This window comes from Athalia rosae, chromosome 4 (genome assembly GCF_917208135.1).
Source record: "Athalia rosae chromosome 4, iyAthRosa1.1, whole genome shotgun sequence".
Taxonomy (NCBI): domain Eukaryota; kingdom Metazoa; phylum Arthropoda; class Insecta; order Hymenoptera; family Athaliidae; genus Athalia; species Athalia rosae.
Genome location: NC_064029.1, coordinates 10,164,668 through 10,184,035, shown reverse-complemented (window position 1 = coordinate 10,184,035; position 19,368 = coordinate 10,164,668). Strand labels below are relative to the sequence as shown.

The window sequence follows — 19,368 nt, the reverse complement described above, 5'->3', positions numbered from 1 at the left end:
ATTTATATAGATTTTTATCCGTCAAGATTTGCATTCTTACGATATTGTTATACTTATAGATTGTTCAAAATTGTATTACCTTCGATCGTTAGCGTCTGTTCAATATTTTCCATCTGCAATATAACCACATTATGTCAACATCTATCGAAAGAAATAACAAAGACAATGAGCAGTTACAATTTGCTATGCAAGTAGCGACGAAATGCATAACAAAAAATATATTGAATATGACGGCAGAACTTTCTTGGAGTTGCTGATCTCGGAACTGGTGTGTCCGATGATTCAGAGGCAGCAAATTCAGCACTAGTTCATATGTTAGTCACATTAAATAGACACTTCAAAACAACTACGAATATTTTGGGGCCAACTTTAGTGATATTGATAAAGGAGTATTTTTTTCTAGACATTCCATTCACAATGAACCCATTTATATTGTGCTTTATCCTTGCCACATGTCAAAGCTTGAAGAAATGCCCCATCACCTTCATTGGTGACAATGGTGATGGGATTCAGTGGTTGTATCCCAGTAATTTATCACATCTTCAAGAAGAAGTTTTGCATTGTGAGATAAAGATAAAAAGAAGACACATCATCTTTCAGAAAGAAAGAATGGAAGTGAATTTTTTAAGCAATTTCTCAGCGCCAGCACATCTAATGCATCAAACTTTTTAGAAATCTTCACCGGCCAGACTTTACGGAAGCGAATGCAACAGCCAAATTTTGACGAAATTGAAACGATATGTTTGATTTTCTCATTGTTAGAACAAATTTCAATCAGAAAAATAAGGAAAATTTAGGATTCGAGTGTAGTTATCATTATCAATCGGAACTATAAAGTTAAAAGTCTTCAAATTCTAATATGCGAATATGATAAAGATCATTCTCAACTGCTGAAATGATTAATAATTATAATTGTAATACGGTGTTTGGCTCGCTTCAAATGTGCTTCAAATTATCTATCTTCTATCTTAACATTCGATTGTAAAATTCTTATGCAATTGGAGAATATTTGATTGAGGCAAAAGAAAAATTGGGTCCTTGAAGTGAGATGAGGTAATCGGACCTCGAGATATTATAGCTTTTTTATTTTATGGAAAGTACGATGATAAATTTCTTTGAGCCAGGAGTAAAAGTGCTAGTTAAATAAATCGAGACCTGATAATTATGATGTGACCGGGTGAATTGAATTGGATGAAAAAAATTATACCCACTTATATAATATCTTCCTCTTACGGTTGCAAAATGAAAACAAAATCAATTACTATCCTATACGTAGAGTATGCATACCCATGATATGTATGTATATTATTTATATCGTTAGTCATAATATATGGTCATTCATATAAGTATACGTATATGATAGAAAGAAATATAAATATTGTATATATTTATGCCTATGCATATATATATTCATGAACTCATTTGTGTATAACTATTTCATATAATAATATGGAAAATCTCATCGAATATACAATATATTATATATACACACACACACACGGTATTCTACTAATGTATGAAACTTCATCTTGAAAATATTTTTCAATCAGTGGTGCTTTCGTTCGATCAATGTATGATCATTAAACTGTAATGAGGGTGAGAGACGAACAATAAATAATCATATTCTATGTATGCACTATCCGACTTTCCCTGTATTAAAAATAATAGTGCAGTGTTAAATTATCATAGCGAAATTTTGCACGAAAATATCAAGAATTTATCCACTCGAGAAAGCTACCTTAAAAAATTTACGCAGATACGAAGTGTAATAAAAGTAGCGCGTTTGTAGATGAAGGCTCTATTGTTATATAATTTGTCATCAATATAAAGGCTGTGGTTCTTGGTCATCATAATAACCCTCATGCTTTTGCTGTAATTAGGAGCTGAGTCGTGCTAGCAGAAAAAGTTTGACAATGACATCTGATAAGGCAACGAAGAGTGCTGTCGTTACAGCCTATGTAAAGAAACTTGCTTGGGAAAATCTCACGAAGGTACAGTTAAATCAAAAACTGATGCACGCCTGTATAAATCACGATATCAGGCTGGCTAAAAAAGCTATTTTGCAGGGCGCTATTGTTAATCATCGCACATCACATGGAATAACTCCTCTTCTTGCGGCGGTAGAACATGGTGACATTGACTTGATCATACTCATCTGCACTCACAATCAGCCTAAAAGCATAGATATATCTATGCTAAAAGCCCTATCAACCTGCAGGAAAAGACTATACACATATCTGAAATTCTCCATCTTTTCCATAACGTTAAAGTTGATCATTGGTTTTTCTTTTTTATTAATGACAATAATTGTCGTTTCATATAGGGTCAACCCCCTTGCATTTGTGGGTTCTGTACGGCCACAGAGTAATTATGCTCGGGCTACTACGTCGAGGAGCATTAGTAAATTGTTCGGATACCCTAGGCCGTTATCCACTGCATTTTGCAGCAACTCAAAAGGACGTCGGAAGTGCGAGAATGCTAATAAGATTTGGTGATCGCATCAATGTCTACGACGCTTTTTCCGACAGCCCTCTTTCTATCAGCGTTTTACGTAGGCCTTGCGTAGCAATGGCGAGGCTCTTTTTAGCTAACCGGTATTACTCGCTGAAATTTTATAAATACTTTACTGCATGGGTTCTTTATTTATTTATTCGATTTTGAATGAAACAGAGCGTCCTCTGGTCCGCCGCCCGATTGGTCTTGGTATGGGCCTTCTTCTAGAAGCGGTTCTGAGTGCGCGTCGCACTTCAAACTTCGAAGCTATCAAGGTTCTAATTTGGGCAGGAGAGGGTTGTAAATATCGTAGATCCCATGGGATTGAAAACGCCTCTACATTTAGTCGCGATTAACGGACATCTGGAATTAGCTGAAAGGAGACCCCGCCAAGTGCCACCCACCGATTTTGATAAAACTTCGCAGGATGAAAGAGTAACAAAAATAAACGGATACGTGTTTTGGCTTATCCGTAGACGCTCAACCGTTTTCGATTTCGAGAAAATTACGGTTGAAACATGGAAAATTTTGACGCCGCTTCATGAGTCCGCCCGCGCGCTATCGCCTCAAGCGTGTCGGCGGTGCAGCGGCTAACGCGACAGCTTCGAGATGTGACGCTCCGCGCTTGAGTCCTGATCAAAATTTTTTTTTTTTTTTTTCTCAAATTCTTCGTCAAAGTATGCTGCGCGAACGTTCCTTATTTTATTGATAAATACAAGGACGCTGTATTTAAATTACAATTCATCATTTCGAAGCAACTGTCCGTTATTCTGAATTATGCTACGGGGTAGGTTTTCAGGTAGGCTCGCTAGCCGTAGCCAACAGGCCATTTTTTTTTAGAAAATAATACGAAATATTTTGGACTGGTAAAAAACTATATTCGACGTCTCCAAAACTGCCCCGTCCTGATTGCTCAGCGGAGAGAAATCACAAGCAGACGCGACGCAATAAAAATACACTCCCTGGTCCACAATCAATTGCGGGCACCAGCATTTGAAAAAATGATTCGGTACGCATGATTCGCCGCAAAATTATCGGCGGATCGCGAGGTTTTCAATAACGTCAACGACATTGCGTTTCCGGACGACGTTCACACCCAGAACTGTGATTGCGGCCAAAGTGCCTTCGCGCGTTGCTCCTGGTGCAGAGAATATTTATGTTTTGAATGTTGCTATGATAGGTACCATCCCGACGAATGCGCTACATATCGTTGAATTAATCGGGAGATAATGTAATAATTAACATAAAAATTAAGCCACTCGCTGCTATCCATTTGTTATTTCCAAATATTTTTGAACCCAATACCCTGTAGCATAATTGTAATGATTGTAATTTAAATACAGCGTCCTTGTATTTATCAATAAAATAAGGAACGTTCGCGCAGCATACTTTGACGAAGAATTTGAGAAAAAAAAAAAAAAAAATTTTGATCAGGACTCAAGCGCGGAGCGTCACATCTCGAAGCTGTCGCGTTAGCCGCTGCACCGCCGACACGCTTGAGGCGATAGCGCGCGGGCGGACTCATGAAGCGGCGTCAAAATTTTCCATGTTTCAACCGTAATTTTCTCGAAAACGGTTGAGTGTCTACGGATAAGCCAAAACACGTATCCGTTTATTTTTGTTACTCTTTCATCGTGCGAAGTTTCATCAAAATTGGTGGGTGGCACTTGGCGGGGTCTCCTGTGAGTGAGAATTTTGTCAGTGAGGCGTGTTTTGGTATCGTTACATTTTGTTACTATTTTTTTTTCATAGGTATCTAATTAGCCATGGTGCCGATTTGTACGCGAAATATCGCGCCGGGCAAACTCCTTTGGAAGTAGCATTTAACTGCCGTAATTTCAGTGTCGCGTATCTGATCGAAGAGAGTCGCAATATGCAATCAAGAAGTCGTATCAACCAAATCCTCGAATCTACCGAAGGGTCTGATACGCCGATGCGTAATCGTCCATAGCGATGAACATGAAGTGCAGGTATTGTGCCCAATTATCATATTTGTTAATAAATTCGTTCACGTTTTTTTTATTTGGAATTGAAGTAGTTCGGGAAGGATTTGCAGAGTTAGAATTCAATGTGGGCCACGTATATTTGTAGTTAGATTTTATTAAGACAAAATTTAAAAACAAGTAATACTTTTAACAACAGTATAAAGCGTATCTCTTTTGGTGGATATGCTTCAATGGAAGGAACATAGTTGAGAGTATAAAAATTGAACTTAGAAGAAGATTTGTATAAAACAATCTTACTTCTTTAACATCTTAATGTTGTTCTTGATACGACGTGTGACATTAATCTTATTGAGTTTCAGTATATCAGGTGATTACTAAAACCTATTGTCGATGATCATTGTATTTTACAGTAAGGTGTTTAAAGTTCTTAAAATAATTTTTTAGTGATAAAATGAACTTAGATTCTCGATAATAGTTAGCTACTTGAAAACATATAATAGTATTTGTACGGTTTGTTTTGTTTTGTCATGTTTTGAATCTTTTCACAAAGATTAGCGGAAAAGTTAGCATCGTAGTCTGAATATCGAGAGAAAAATCCACTACCAATGATACTATCAGTATCACTTCTGAAAAAACAAATAATAAATTAAGTACTTTGATCTGAGCAAGGCATGGGAGTGCATAATATATAAATTATTTACCTCGTACGGTTTGAGTGGTACATCAAATCTTTTCCCTTGTAAAGCGTAGTAATGCTTAACTGTCTCCACAACGTTATTCAATTCGACACAAGGTCTCTTCACAAGCTCATAAACTTCCTCAATCATCCTCAATAGATTATTCAACATATTAGGGTCCTGATCTGTTTTCCTTTCATAGGCAAGATCGATATATCTGGTATGGTTTCGAAGGATTTGTTTTAGCCTATTTTTCACGTGTTGTGTGAGCAGTTGTGCCTGAAACACAAATGGTATTTTAAATAACGTCTAAATAAGTTATCGCTGTGTTTTATTTTATGTCAAATGGTCAATGATAAATCACTAGCACCTATAAGTATGGTCAAATTTACCTGATAACTACGAATTTTGTTATAAACAGGCCAATCGTTGGTGCAGGGTTCGCAATTGCACTTGAAGTAGAATTGTTCGAGTAGTTTTTTCTGCCGTTTACTCCTCTCGGACAGAGCATAGTGAACTCCATAATTGTCATATATCTAGAAAACATTTTACATAGAATGTAAACAAATTATAAAACAAATTTTGCACAGTATCCAATGTCTACTATACCATTGAGATGATCCAGTCTGATTGAAATCAATAAATAATTTACAATTACCTGTTCACCTTTCTCAATCGGGTACATAGCATAGAGAATTATATGATCTTTCTGCACGCTCCTCGTCACACTTGAGTCACAGCTATGATTAAAAAGACTATAAAATGGCATTGCTGCAGCTCCATTCTCATAATCTTCTACACCACGAAGCTCCGAAAACTGTAGATTATTGGAAAAACAAAATAAAAATGGAAGAAATACACACATAAAGCAGGAGCATGAATGTAGTTATAGCACTCATGAGTTATACCACACGAACGTTGCTGGGAATTATTTGCTGATGCTTTAGTATCAGCCCACCCACAAATGTAGCTGCTGCATTTTTTGCTAATACATCACAATCAAGCATCAATTTTTCGCCAAATATATTACTTTCACGACTCAATATGTATGTGATATAAGCTGCTTTGAATGCTCTATCCAAGAGATCCTGGGCTGAACGTTTTTGAGTATTAGTCACCAGACTATAAATACTGCCATATTGATCACTGTGCAACTTTCCATCAGCAGAAAATCCCTTCGTGCGTGGATCTACAAGTATGTATAATCAAGATCGTACACCTGAATAATGGGTTCGTTGAACCAACAGGTGATCTAAGTAATTCATTGTAGTAATACCTTTATGGTTATCAATTTCTTCAAGTTGTTTTTTCAGTTTGTCCAAATATTTTCCTTTCTGAGTCGCCAGGATGGCTAGCCTCATACTAAATAGCCCCAACATGTTGAACCCTGACATTAGTAAAGGCCCAATAATGGCGCACTCAATTTCATGATACTCCTCCCAGGCCTGTTCTTTACAAGCTTGTGAACAATACATAGCATTAACGCAATAATTGCATGGAGTCATGGCCATAGAAACTTGCAAACACTTGGAACAGTGTGTGTAAACGTTTTCAGGCATGAGAAACATAGCAAATGGTTTTTCTGCTGCTAAAATTTCTCCTGGTCTGATCTTGCGAGTGGCAACAACATGCCTGCCCAATTCAGGCGTATATTTTATTACAACTGCATCTGAAGCGCATGGGACTTCTGAATTCGGAGTTTCAAACTCAGGTAATTCATATTTTGCTGACTCTGCCTGTATTTCAACATTTACGCACGGGGCCGAAATAAATTTGTTCAGCTGAATTTTCAATTTCTTTGTTTTGTCTTCATCCAAAGACATTTTGTCAAGCCACTCCAGAGCTTTCTTAAATGATGCTTCTGCATCAGGCTTACCCAATGCTGTGAGACAGAGTCCTTTACGTTCATATAATTTTATTTTTAATTTATCTGGGTATACCAAGCTCAAAGCTCTATCAATGTCATTTATGCAGTCTTGGTATTTCTCAATTCTAAAGAGTGCTGCAGATCTATTTGCATAAGTCAAAGCCAGTTCTTCGGATGACTTTGTTGCATACGCTATGCTTTCAGTGTATTTCACAACTGCTTTATAATCCCACCCACCGATAAATAATTTATTTCCCTGTGCTTTTAGTTGTATCGACTTTTCAGAATTCTTATGCAATGATTCATAATTAAGGTTCATTTTATACTTTATCATTCTTTGCAAAGCAAATATTACTCGTTCTTCATCATTCTGCATTTGGCTAAATTCAATGAGCAGCTCTTGATTATTTGTTCTAGCCAGAATCTTACGATTCAAATCTAGCAAGAAGGCTTCCATCTGAAATAGTAAAACAAATTTTAAAGATAAGTATATCCAAGTGTTCATCAGTATTTAATTAGCAAAACTTTTGAGAATATACAGCGTGTAGCATTCGCATAACAATCATTCGTATACCAATTATGCATTGTTTTTGGAACAATCATTGCAATTTCTAAATGAGCTGTGGTTTGAAAGTGACAATTAGATAGACGTGGAATTATAAAACTGGAGACTTACTCTGCAAAGACTTTGTGCCATTACAATTTGCTAATGTCTGTTGTTGAAAAGTGTATGCATTTGCAAATTGATATTTGATAATTGATGTATATACCGTAACTTTTCATGTGGTGTTCTTATGGTTTTTGTTCGACGCTCATTCTCTGATCGCCTCAAAGTACGACTAAACCAACAAATTCAGACTTGCTGACCAACGCTATCGAAAGCTGATCCGTAACGTCCGTTGAGTCAACGGTATAGTTACTCACAACAATGATAGGAATGTTGATTATGCCGTGCACACGGCATCCACACGGCGCGCTCCCGTTTGGCCACAGAAACACGCTCCACTCGTTGCGTGCATAACCGTTGAGTAACGAGTGCGCACTAGTTCACCCATGGAAAAACGCTATTATACTCAACCAACGGAGCTAATTATTATACCATCTGTTAACAACTTATTATTCACCCATCTCATGCAGACATAGTGCATAATGTAACAGAGACCAAACTTAGAATAGACTTCAAAGAACCTAAAAACTTAGTTAAGGAGAAATTTCTTTCCTAACATAACATTCTTATCGAGGACTCCAATATATTCGCGTCAGCTCTACAATACTCACGAACTCTCTAATAAAAAGACAATAAGAGCTTCGACTCCGGAGCAAGAAAATAATTTAGAGGTCGAATCTCCGGACCCATTTGTTAAACTTTCTTATCAGATATTTTTATCGCGTTGCTTCCTAGTTTAAAGAACTAGCCGATGATGATGGCATTTCGTTATTATAGTTTCGAAAAGGTATTGGAGGTGGTGGTATGCTTGTGTCAATGCATACATCGTTACTGATTTGACCTACCCTATTTGAATGTCTTTGTTGTTGATTCGGATATGAGCTATTATTGTATTGTCTTATATTATTACTTCTATAATAGGTACTTGAATTTCGAACGGGGAGATACGAATTATTATTTTGCTTTTCAATTTTATCCCTATTTTGCTTATTTATATCTAAGTTAATTAATACTTGAAGTATTTTATCCATATTTTCTAATTCTACAGTTGCTAATAAATCTCGAACGTACATGGGCAGTTGTTGTATAATATCGTAGTGAATTACGATTGTACTTCTTGTTTAATCTATGTAATAGGATTTATAACTGTTGTTTACGTCGGTATATTAAAATTTGAGTGATCGATTTCTGAGCGAGCTCGACCCCCTTACGTCTTAACACCTTATGTCTTTCTCACCATTAGCTTATTGTCCAATGTCCAAAATCCACCTTCCTTCCCCACCATTCTTCTTATTCTTTCTCTCTCTTCTTTCTTTCTATTACACCCGTTACATTATCCCCCTTTTATTTTATGGACATTGAAAATGTTTATGAAATAAACTTAAATTGTGTGTTTTATACTCTCGACCTTTTGTTTTTGTTTTTGTTTTCATTTTCATGCGTCTTAATTCTATTACAACCATACATCTTATACTATTTTCATCTCGTCATATCATTTGTTATTCAGATTACTAACAATATCTACGTCAAGTAATTTAGTTATTTACGTATACAAGTTTTAACAATTCAACCTTAAGTCGCTTTTTTTTTTTTTTTTTTTTTTTTTTAAAAGTCATTTCGTCTCATCATTTGATATCCATGACAGGTTGATTATATTTACGTAGACTTATTCTATTATATGTTCCTGTTATTTTAGTGGAATCGTTTGGGTCTACTAATACAAAAGCATTTTCGTTAATCTGTTTCAATATACGATACGGACCGTAGAATAAATGAAAAAATTTTTTAGTAACTTTTTTAAACGCGTCTGATTGTTGGGGTACTTTAAGTAAAACCAAATCTCCTACACCTAAATTTACTTTTGAAATACTTTTTTGATTGTTTTTTCGTCTATTGAACTGATTCAATAATCTTTCTCTAGCTAATAAAATTTTAACCTGGTGATCTATATTTACTGTTTCTGGGAATTTAATTATTTTCCTAATTTTTTCGGTTGGTAGTTTATTGTAATGTAGCTCATATGGTATTAGGCCAGTTGAATGATGAGTTGTTATATTTAAAATTGCTTCGATTTCTTTTACAAATTTTGCCCATTTCGTATGACTCTCAGCGCATAAAGTTCTAAATAGCCGGCCTAGTTCTCTCATACATCTTTCTGTGGGATTGGATTGTGGATGGCGTATGGAAGAGTACGAAACTCGAATATTTAGTTTTTCCAGTGAATTTTTCCAATTTGGTGACGTAAACTGCGTACCATTATCTGATAGTATACACTTTGGTTTACCTACATTTGGAATAAAATCATTTATAATTTTATGTAAGGAAATTGAAGTGTTTGCTTTTTTAATCGGATATAATTTGACAAGTTTCGAAAAGGAGTCTATTACTACAAATATATATTGCACACCTGAAACTGATTTTTGCAGTGGACCATAATAATCAACTGTTACCAAGTCTAGTGGATTGTTAGATTTTATCATTTGGTATTGACCTTCCATTGACAGAGATAAATGTTTTACTCGTTGACACAAGTCACACGAAATCACAAATTTTTTAATATCCCGGTTCATTCCTTTCCAATAAAAATAAATTTTTAGATAGTGGGTTGTTTTATACACTCCTACGTGTCCTAATTTGGAATGTGCCTTATCTATTACTGCACATGTTAGACTATCAGGTAAAACGAGTCTGGCATTTGTTTCTTCTTTATCTTGATAAAATAACACTCCGTGATGAATTTTATATTTTTCGTATTTATTAAGTTCATTATTTTCGAAATAATCTTGTAAAAGCGTATCATTCTTTTGAAGATGACTTATGTTTTTAAATTGTTTGATTAATTCAGAGTCCAAAATAGTATATTCTTTAATTAAATTCAATATTGAATATGTTGTAACAGATGAACAAAGAGTATCTTTGAGAATTTTTGAAATAATCACTTGTTTGACATTATCTTCTTGGTGAAATCTACTATCAGGATTTCTACTCAGAAAATCAGCAATAACGTTGTCTTTTCCTTGACAATGTTTCACTTGAAAATCAAATTGTTGTAGCCAGAGAGACCATCTTAGAAGTCTTGAATTTTGAAAAGAAGTATTATTCAAAAATATCAAAGCCTTGTGATCTGTTATGATTTCGAATTTTTGGCCAAATAAATATATTTTAAATTTAGTCAATGAATACACAATTGCGAGGAGTTCTTTTTCAGTAGTTGTATAGTTTTTTTCATGTATTGATAGGCATCTACTAACGATTGATATTATATAGCAATTATCTTCGAAGATTTGATATATAATTCCACTGATTCCTTTATCGCTAGCATCTGTTTGTATTTTGTATGGCTTGCCTGGTATAATGTGACTTAATGTTACACTGTTTACGAAATTATTTTTCAAATTTTGAAATGCTTTAGAGTGATTATCAGTCCACAACCACGGTTTCTTATTACTTAATAAATTTCGAAAAGGATGGATGAAATTAGAATGTTTAATACTAAATTGACGGTAGTAATTGCATACACCTATAAATTGCTGCAACTGTTTTAAATTTTTAGGGTTTTCAAAATTTTGAATAATTTGCAATTTGTCCGGGTTAGGTCGGATACCCTGTGTAGATAATATGAATCCCAGAAATGGTACTTCTGATTTGAAAAAGAGTGATTTTGATAATTTCAATGTAACATTGTTCTTTTGCAACTTGTCAAATAATAGTTCGATGTGTTTCATATGTTCTTCAAAATTAGTTGATGTGATTAGGAGATCATCAATATAATATGTTGAGAAAGATTCAAATTCTTTACCCAATATCAAATTTAATGCTCTTACAAATCCACTCCCAGCAGTCTTAAGTCCAAAGGGAATGCGGCAAAATTGGTACAAGTTTGATCCATGCAAAAAGGCTGTAAATGGACGTGATTTTTGTTCTAATTCAATTTGCCAATAACCATTCGCTAAATCTGTTAACGACATATATTTAACATTATGATATTTTTGTAATATTTCTGAAATTAACGGTGGAGCTTCATTATCTGATTCCACAACTTGGTTCAAATATCTAGCATCTAAACAAATTCTTACACGGTTATCTTTTTTTTTTACGATTCTTAATGGGCTACAATACGGGCTTACAGATCTTTCAATAATACCAGCGTTTAACATTTCTTGAATTTCATTGTCAACCGCTTTTCTCAACGAAATGGGGATTGGATACGGTTTTCTGAAAATAGGCTTATTTGATAATAACTTGATTTCATGTTTATATTGTCCCGCAGGTTCATTTTTGGGTGGAAATAAGTTTTCAAATTTAGATAATGTCTCAATGAATATTTTCTGCTGATCAAAACTCAACGTCATTAGATTACTCGCGATCGTTCGAACTTGGGTGAAAAAATTATTTTCTTTTTGTTCGTTCTCTAAGATTTTATCACATTTTTGATTATTGTCATTATCGTTACTTGGTAACTCGTCACTCATTTCAATATTTGTTACATAATCATTTCGTATATCAATTTCATCATCATCTATAATAGTACTTTTATTATTATTTTTAATAGTATCATTATTATTCACATCATAGTGTTCATTATTATTTTCATCATTTTCAAGAGTCACAACTCTGTCGTTGCTTGTCAGTTCATCTATGTTATCGATAGTGGTTACTGTATGTATGTGATTTTTATTTTTATTTATATGAGAATTGTGATTACTTCTTTTCATTATATATAAACATGTAGCTTCTTTGTTATTTGATAATATTCTTTCCAACCAGGCTCGACCGAATGACACCGAATCCCGGTCGACAGTCATATTCTTAATCTTAATACTCTCGTTGTTATAATCTAATTTTACTTTATTTTTTACTAACCAATCGTGACCAAATATGATATCAGTTGATAAGTTAGGAATTACAAGAAATGCATGATATTCTATGTAATGATTAATATAAATTTGTAATAATACTTGTTCTTTTACTTTGACGCTTTTGTTTTTTACTGCAGTCGAAATATGGATATTATTTACTGGCAGTGTATTAAGTATACGATTTTCAGATAATTTGTTAAAAAAAATTTGCGAGATACACGATACTTGACTCCCGGAATCGACTATCGCAGAAACATTTTTTTCTAATATTTTAATTTTCAATTGTACGGTTACTGTCTGCATTGAATCTGGTTCTTTCGACACATGATTATTATCGTAGTTAACATCTTTATTAAGGTCCGAAATGAAATCATGAAAATCCCAACGCGATGACGGACCTATTTTTATCGCGTTGCTTCCTAGTTTAAAGAACTAGCCGATGATGATGGCATTTCGTTATTATAGTTTCGAAAAGGTATTGGAGGTGGTGGTATGCTTGTGTCAATGCATACATCGTTACTGATTTGACCTACCCTATTTGAATGTCTTTGTTGTTGATTCGGATATGAGCTATTATTGTATTGTCTTATATTATTACTTCTATAATAGGTACTTGAATTTCGAACGGGGAGATACGAATTATTATTTTGCTTTTCAATTTTATCCCTATTTTGCTCATTTATATCTAAGTTAATTAATACTTGAAGTATTTTATCCATATTTTCTAATTCTACAGTTGCTAATAAATCTCGAACGTACATGGGCAGTTGTTGTATAATATCGTAGTGAATTTCGATTGTACTTCTTGTTTCATCTATGTAATAGGATTTATAACTGTTGTTTACGTCGGTATATTAAAATTTGAGTGATCGATTTCTGAGCGAGCTCGACTCCCTTACGTCTTAACACCTTATGTCATTCTCACCATTAGCTTATTGTCCAATGTCCAAAATCCACCTTCCTTCCCCACCATTCTTCTTATTCTTTCTCTCTCTTCTTTCTTTCTATTACACCCGTTACAACATGTAAATCTAAGTAAAATAATTTTCTTGTCTGTGTAGCTGACCCATAATTGACCTCCCTCTGTGCATCATGAACTTGACCTGATTCCTACGAATGAAGAAATCTGACATGAAGGAAGTAGTTGCTGCACACCAACAAGGATCAGGAGCTGACACCCTTCTAGAAACAGCTGACTGCACGAACCATTTACGAAAAAGAAATTAAGGGGAAAGCAAACAATAATATAATAAATGTACAAAATAAACACACATATAATAAGAACTCCTAAATTAAACCAAAATCATACCTGAAGAGAAAATACAGTACAATAAATCTCCTCTTACACGTAGTACTTTACATGAAAATAATGAATTAAGTAATAATCCCAGAAAAAGAAAATTAACAGTTTATTAGGGGCATGACGTGAGTGATACCTTCTGGAAGAACAAAAAAAAATTAAACAGGTCATACATTTTAAATCGCATTCTGGCTCTCATCCAGATATTACTTTTCACAGGTACGTGTAATAGGAATGTTTCATACTACTAGGGACTTCGCTCCTGCGCGCCTCGCGCGCCAACCCCGCCGCGGTCGGCGCTTCGCGCCTCTGATGCTCGCGCTTCGCGCTTGCTTTGTCGTAATGAATTCTATTTCTTTTTGAAGATTTCTTATACAAGAGCAAACCTATGTTTGCTGTAACTGACTGGCGACAGTAAACTGCCGCGTGGCTTCGGAACGCGGTTACCAGTACTTGCAGTACTGAAAGTATATTTCGGAATGCACCTTGTGTCAGTCTCGAAATTGGAAGCAACATTTGATTTCCGCATAGTTCAGATCGATCAATCATGAGGCTAATTTGAAATAGTACGGATCTTTCAGATGTTTATTCATAAAATTGTGAATAATGCAGCACATAACCGTTATGAATTTATTCCGAATTATTTTTATTATATTCTAATTTTTTTTGTTCATCTATCTTTTTTGATAATTTATAACTGAACATTATTTTTTTTTCTTATTCTTTTTTCTTTTTATATTTTTCTGCTCTCTTTTTTCCTTCATTTCTTATATTTTTTATTCTTTCTTCTCTTCTTTTTTTTCCTTTCCTTTTTCCTCTATTTCTCTCTTCACCTTCACTCTCACCTCCGTTTCTTTTTCTTCCTCTCTCTTTTCCACGAGTTCCGCCCGCTCGCACAGCATAAAATCCCATACGTCGTCTGTAATTTTATTTCCGTAATTTGATTTATTTTGAAATTTTCATTATCAGACCAGGTAACGTTTGTATAATGATGCGGATTTATATAGATTTTTATCCGTCAAGATTTGCATTCTTACGATATTGTTATACTTATAGATTGTTCAAAATTGTATTACCTTCGATCGTTAGCGTCTGTTCAATATTTTCCATCTGCAATATAACCACATTATGTCAACATCTATCGAAAGAAATAACAAAGACAATGAGCAGTTACAATTTGCTATGCAAGTAGCGACGAAATGCATAACAAAAAATATATTGAATATGACGGCAGAACTTTCTTGGAGTTGCTGATCTCGGAACTGGTGTGTCCGATGATTCAGAGGCAGCAAATTCAGCACTAGTTCATATGTTAGTCACATTAAATAGACACTTCAAAACAACTACGAATATTTTGGGGCCAACTTTAGTGATATTGATAAAGGAGTATTTTTTTCTAGACATTCCATTCACAATGAACCCATTTATATTGTGCTTTATCCTTGCCACATGTCAAAGCTTGAAGAAATGCCCCATCACCTTCATTGGTGACAATGGTGATGGGATTCAGTGGTTGTATCCCAGTAATTTATCACATCTTCAAGAAGAAGTTTTGCATTGTGAGATAAAGATAAAAAGAAGACACATCATCTTTCAGAAAGAAAGAATGGAAGTGAATTTTTTAAGCAATTTCTCAGCGCCAGCACATCTAATGCATCAAACTTTTTAGAAATCTTCACCGGCCAGACTTTACGGAAGCGAATGCAACAGCCAAATTTTGACGAAATTGAAACGATATGTTTGATTTTCTCATTGTTAGAACAAATTTCAATCAGAAAAATAAGGAAAATTTAGGATTCGAGTGTAGTTATCATTATCAATCGGAACTATAAAGTTAAAAGTCTTCAAATTCTAATATGCGAATATGATAAAGATCATTCTCAACTGCTGAAATGATTAATAATTATAATTGTAATACGGTGTTTGGCTCGCTTCAAATGTGCTTCAAATTATCTATCTTCTATCTTAACATTCGATTGTAAAATTCTTATGCAATTGGAGAATATTTGATTGAGGCAAAAGAAAAATTGGGTCCTTGAAGTGAGATGAGGTAATCGGACCTCGAGATATTATAGCTTTTTTATTTTATGGAAAGTACGATGATAAATTTCTTTGAGCCAGGAGTAAAAGTGCTAGTTAAATAAATCGAGACCTGATAATTATGATGTGACCGGGTGAATTGAATTGGATGAAAAAAATTATACCCACTTATATAATATCTTCCTCTTACGGTTGCAAAATGAAAACAAAATCAATTACTATCCTATACGTAGAGTATGCATACCCATGATATGTATGTATATTATTTATATCGTTAGTCATAATATATGGTCATTCATATAAGTATACGTATATGATAGAAAGAAATATAAATATTGTATATATTTATGCCTATGCATATATATATTCATGAACTCATTTGTGTATAACTATTTCATATAATAATATGGAAAATCTCATCGAATATACAATATATTATATATACACACACACACACGGTATTCTACTAATGTATGAAACTTCATCTTGAAAATATTTTTCAATCAGTGGTGCTTTCGTTCGATCAATGTATGATCATTAAACTGTAATGAGGGTGAGAGACGAACAATAAATAATCATATTCTATGTATGCACTATCCGACTTTCCCTGTATTAAAAATAATAGTGCAGTGTTAAATTATCATAGCGAAATTTTGCACGAAAATATCAAGAATTTATCCACTCGAGAAAGCTACCTTAAAAAATTTACGCAGATACGAAGTGTAATAAAAGTAGCGCGTTTGTAGATGAAGGCTCTATTGTTATATAATTTGTCATCAATATAAAGGCTGTGGTTCTTGGTCATCATAATAACCCTCATGCTTTTGCTGTAATTAGGAGCTGAGTCGTGCTAGCAGAAAAAGTTTGACAATGACATCTGATAAGGCAACGAAGAGTGCTGTCGTTACAGCCTATGTAAAGAAACTTGCTTGGGAAAATCTCACGAAGGTACAGTTAAATCAAAAACTGATGCACGCCTGTATAAATCACGATATCAGGCTGGCTAAAAAAGCTATTTTGCAGGGCGCTATTGTTAATCATCGCACATCACATGGAATAACTCCTCTTCTTGCGGCGGTAGAACATGGTGACATTGACTTGATCATACTCATCTGCACTCACAATCAGCCTAAAAGCATAGATATATCTATGCTAAAAGCCCTATCAACCTGCAGGAAAAGACTATACACATATCTGAAATTCTCCATCTTTTCCATAACGTTAAAGTTGATCATTGGTTTTTCTTTTTTATTAATGACAATAATTGTCGTTTCATATAGGGTCAACCCCCTTGCATTTGTGGGTTCTGTACGGCCACAGAGTAATTATGCTCGGGCTACTACGTCGAGGAGCATTAGTAAATTGTTCGGATACCCTAGGCCGTTATCCACTGCATTTTGCAGCAACTCAAAAGGACGTCGGAAGTGCGAGAATGCTAATAAGATTTGGTGATCGCATCAATGTCTACGACGCTTTTTCCGACAGCCCTCTTTCTATCAGCGTTTTACGTAGGCCTTGCGTAGCAATGGCGAGGCTCTTTTTAGCTAACCGGTATTACTCGCTGAAATTTTATAAATACTTTACTGCATGGGTTCTTTATTTATTTATTCGATTTTGAATGAAACAGAGCGTCCTCTGGTCCGCCGCCCGATTGGTCTTGGTATGGGCCTTCTTCTAGAAGCGGTTCTGAGTGCGCGTCGCACTTCAAACTTCGAAGCTATCAAGGTTCTAATTTGGGCAGGAGAGGGTTGTAAATATCGTAGATCCCATGGGATTGAAAACGCCTCTACATTTAGTCGCGATTAACGGACATCTGGAATTAGCTGAAAGGAGACCCCGCCAAGTGCCACCCACCGATTTTGATAAAACTTCGCAGGATGAAAGAGTAACAAAAATAAACGGATACGTGTTTTGGCTTATCCGTAGACGCTCAACCGTTTTCGATTTCGAGAAAATTACGGTTGAAACATGGAAAATTTTGACGCCGCTTCATGAGTCCGCCCGCGCGCTATCGCCTCAAGCGTGTCGGCGGTGCAGCGGCTAACGCGACAGCTTCGAGATGTGACGCTCCGCGCTTGAGTCCTGATCAAAATTTTTTTTTTTTTTTTTCTCAAATTCTTCGTCAAAGTATGCTGCGCGAACGTTCCTTATTTTATTGATAAATACAAGGACGCTGTATTTAAATTACAATTCATCATTTCGAAGCAACTGTCCGTTATTCTGAATTATGCTACGGGGTAGGTTTTCAGGTAGGCTCGCTAGCCGTAGCCAACAGGCCATTTTTTTTTAGAAAATAATACGAAATATTTTGGACTGGTAAAAAACTATATTCGACGTCTCCAAAACTGCCCCGTCCTGATTGCTCAGCGGAGAGAAATCACAAGCAGACGCGACGCAATAAAAATACACTCCCTGGTCCACAATCAATTGCGGGCACCAGCATTTGAAAAAATGATTCGGTACGCATGATTCGCCGCAAAATTATCGGCGGATCGCGAGGTTTTCAATAACGTCAACGACATTGCGTTTCCGGACGACGTTCACACCCAGAACTGTGATTGCGGCCAAAGTGCCTTCGCGCGTTGCTCCTGGTGCAGAGAATATTTATGTTTTGAATGTTGCTATGATAGGTACCATCCCGACGAATGCGCTACATATCGTTGAATTAATCGGGAGATAATGTAATAATTAACATAAAAATTAAGCCACTCGCTGCTATCCATTTGTTATTTCCAAATATTTTTGAACCCAATACCCTGTAGCATAATTGTAATGATTGTAATTTAAATACAGCGTCCTTGTATTTATCAATAAAATAAGGAACGTTCGCGCAGCATACTTTGACGAAGAATTTGAGAAAAAAAAAAAAAAAAATTTTGATCAGGACTCAAGCGCGGAGCGTCACATCTCGAAGCTGTCGCGTTAGCCGCTGCACCGCCGACACGCTTGAGGCGATAGCGCGCGGGCGGACTCATGAAGCGGCGTCAAAATTTTCCATGTTTCAACCGTAATTTTCTCGAAAACGGTTGAGTGTCTACGGATAAGCCAAAACACGTATCCGTTTATTTTTGTTACTCTTTCATCGTGCGAAGTTTCATCAAAATTGGTGGGTGGCACTTGGCGGGGTCTCCTGTGAGTGAGAATTTTGTCAGTGAGGCGTGTTTTGGTATCGTTACATTTTGTTACTATTTTTTTTTCATAGGTATCTAATTAGCCATGGTGCCGATTTGTACGCGAAATATCGCGCCGGGCAAACTCCTTTGGAAGTAGCATTTAACTGCCGTAATTTCAGTGTCGCGTATCTGATCGAAGAGAGTCGCAATATGCAATCAAGAAGTCGTATCAACCAAATCCTCGAATCTACCGAAGGGTCTGATACGCCGATGCGTAATCGTCCATAGCGATGAACATGAAGTGCAGGTATTGTGCCCAATTATCATATTTGTTAATAAATTCGTTCACGTTTTTTTTATTTGGAATTGAAGTAGTTCGGGAAGGATTTGCAGAGTTAGAATTCAA

At 35.4% G+C, this 19,368-nt stretch overlaps 1 protein-coding gene and 2 long non-coding RNA genes across 4 annotated transcripts; 2 read left to right on the top strand and 1 right to left on the bottom strand.

Annotated features, from left to right (window-relative positions):
• The first annotated feature begins 798 nt into the window (after nucleotides 1-798).
• On the top strand, nucleotides 799-13,854 carry LOC125500644. Of its 2 annotated transcripts, none has more exons than XR_007278069.1 (3): nucleotides 799-1,991; nucleotides 2,067-4,463; nucleotides 13,571-13,854. It is a non-coding gene; the product is annotated as an uncharacterized LOC125500644 (long non-coding RNA). The 2 variants fall into 2 exon arrangements; XR_007278070.1 differs by lacking the exon at nucleotides 13,571-13,854 and having other exon boundaries at nucleotides 2,067-2,594; nucleotides 2,671-4,420.
• LOC125500639 (SET and MYND domain-containing protein 4-like) lies at nucleotides 4,574-7,936 on the bottom strand. The gene is made up of 7 exons (XM_048654120.1): nucleotides 7,660-7,936; nucleotides 6,393-7,440; nucleotides 6,025-6,305; nucleotides 5,775-5,933; nucleotides 5,509-5,652; nucleotides 5,141-5,395; nucleotides 4,574-5,065 (listed from the first exon to the last, which is right to left on the bottom strand). The coding sequence occupies exons 1-7, from the start codon at nucleotides 7,678-7,680 to the stop codon at nucleotides 5,060-5,062; spliced, it is 1,914 nt and encodes a 637-aa protein (XP_048510077.1). The 5' UTR covers nucleotides 7,681-7,936; the 3' UTR covers nucleotides 4,574-5,059.
• A 1,935-nt stretch (nucleotides 13,855-15,789) lies between the features above and the next one.
• LOC125500643 lies at nucleotides 15,790-19,226 on the top strand. The gene is made up of 3 exons (XR_007278068.1): nucleotides 15,790-16,797; nucleotides 16,873-17,400; nucleotides 17,477-19,226. It is a non-coding gene; the product is annotated as an uncharacterized LOC125500643 (long non-coding RNA).
• Nucleotides 19,227-19,368: the final 142 nt, after the last annotated feature.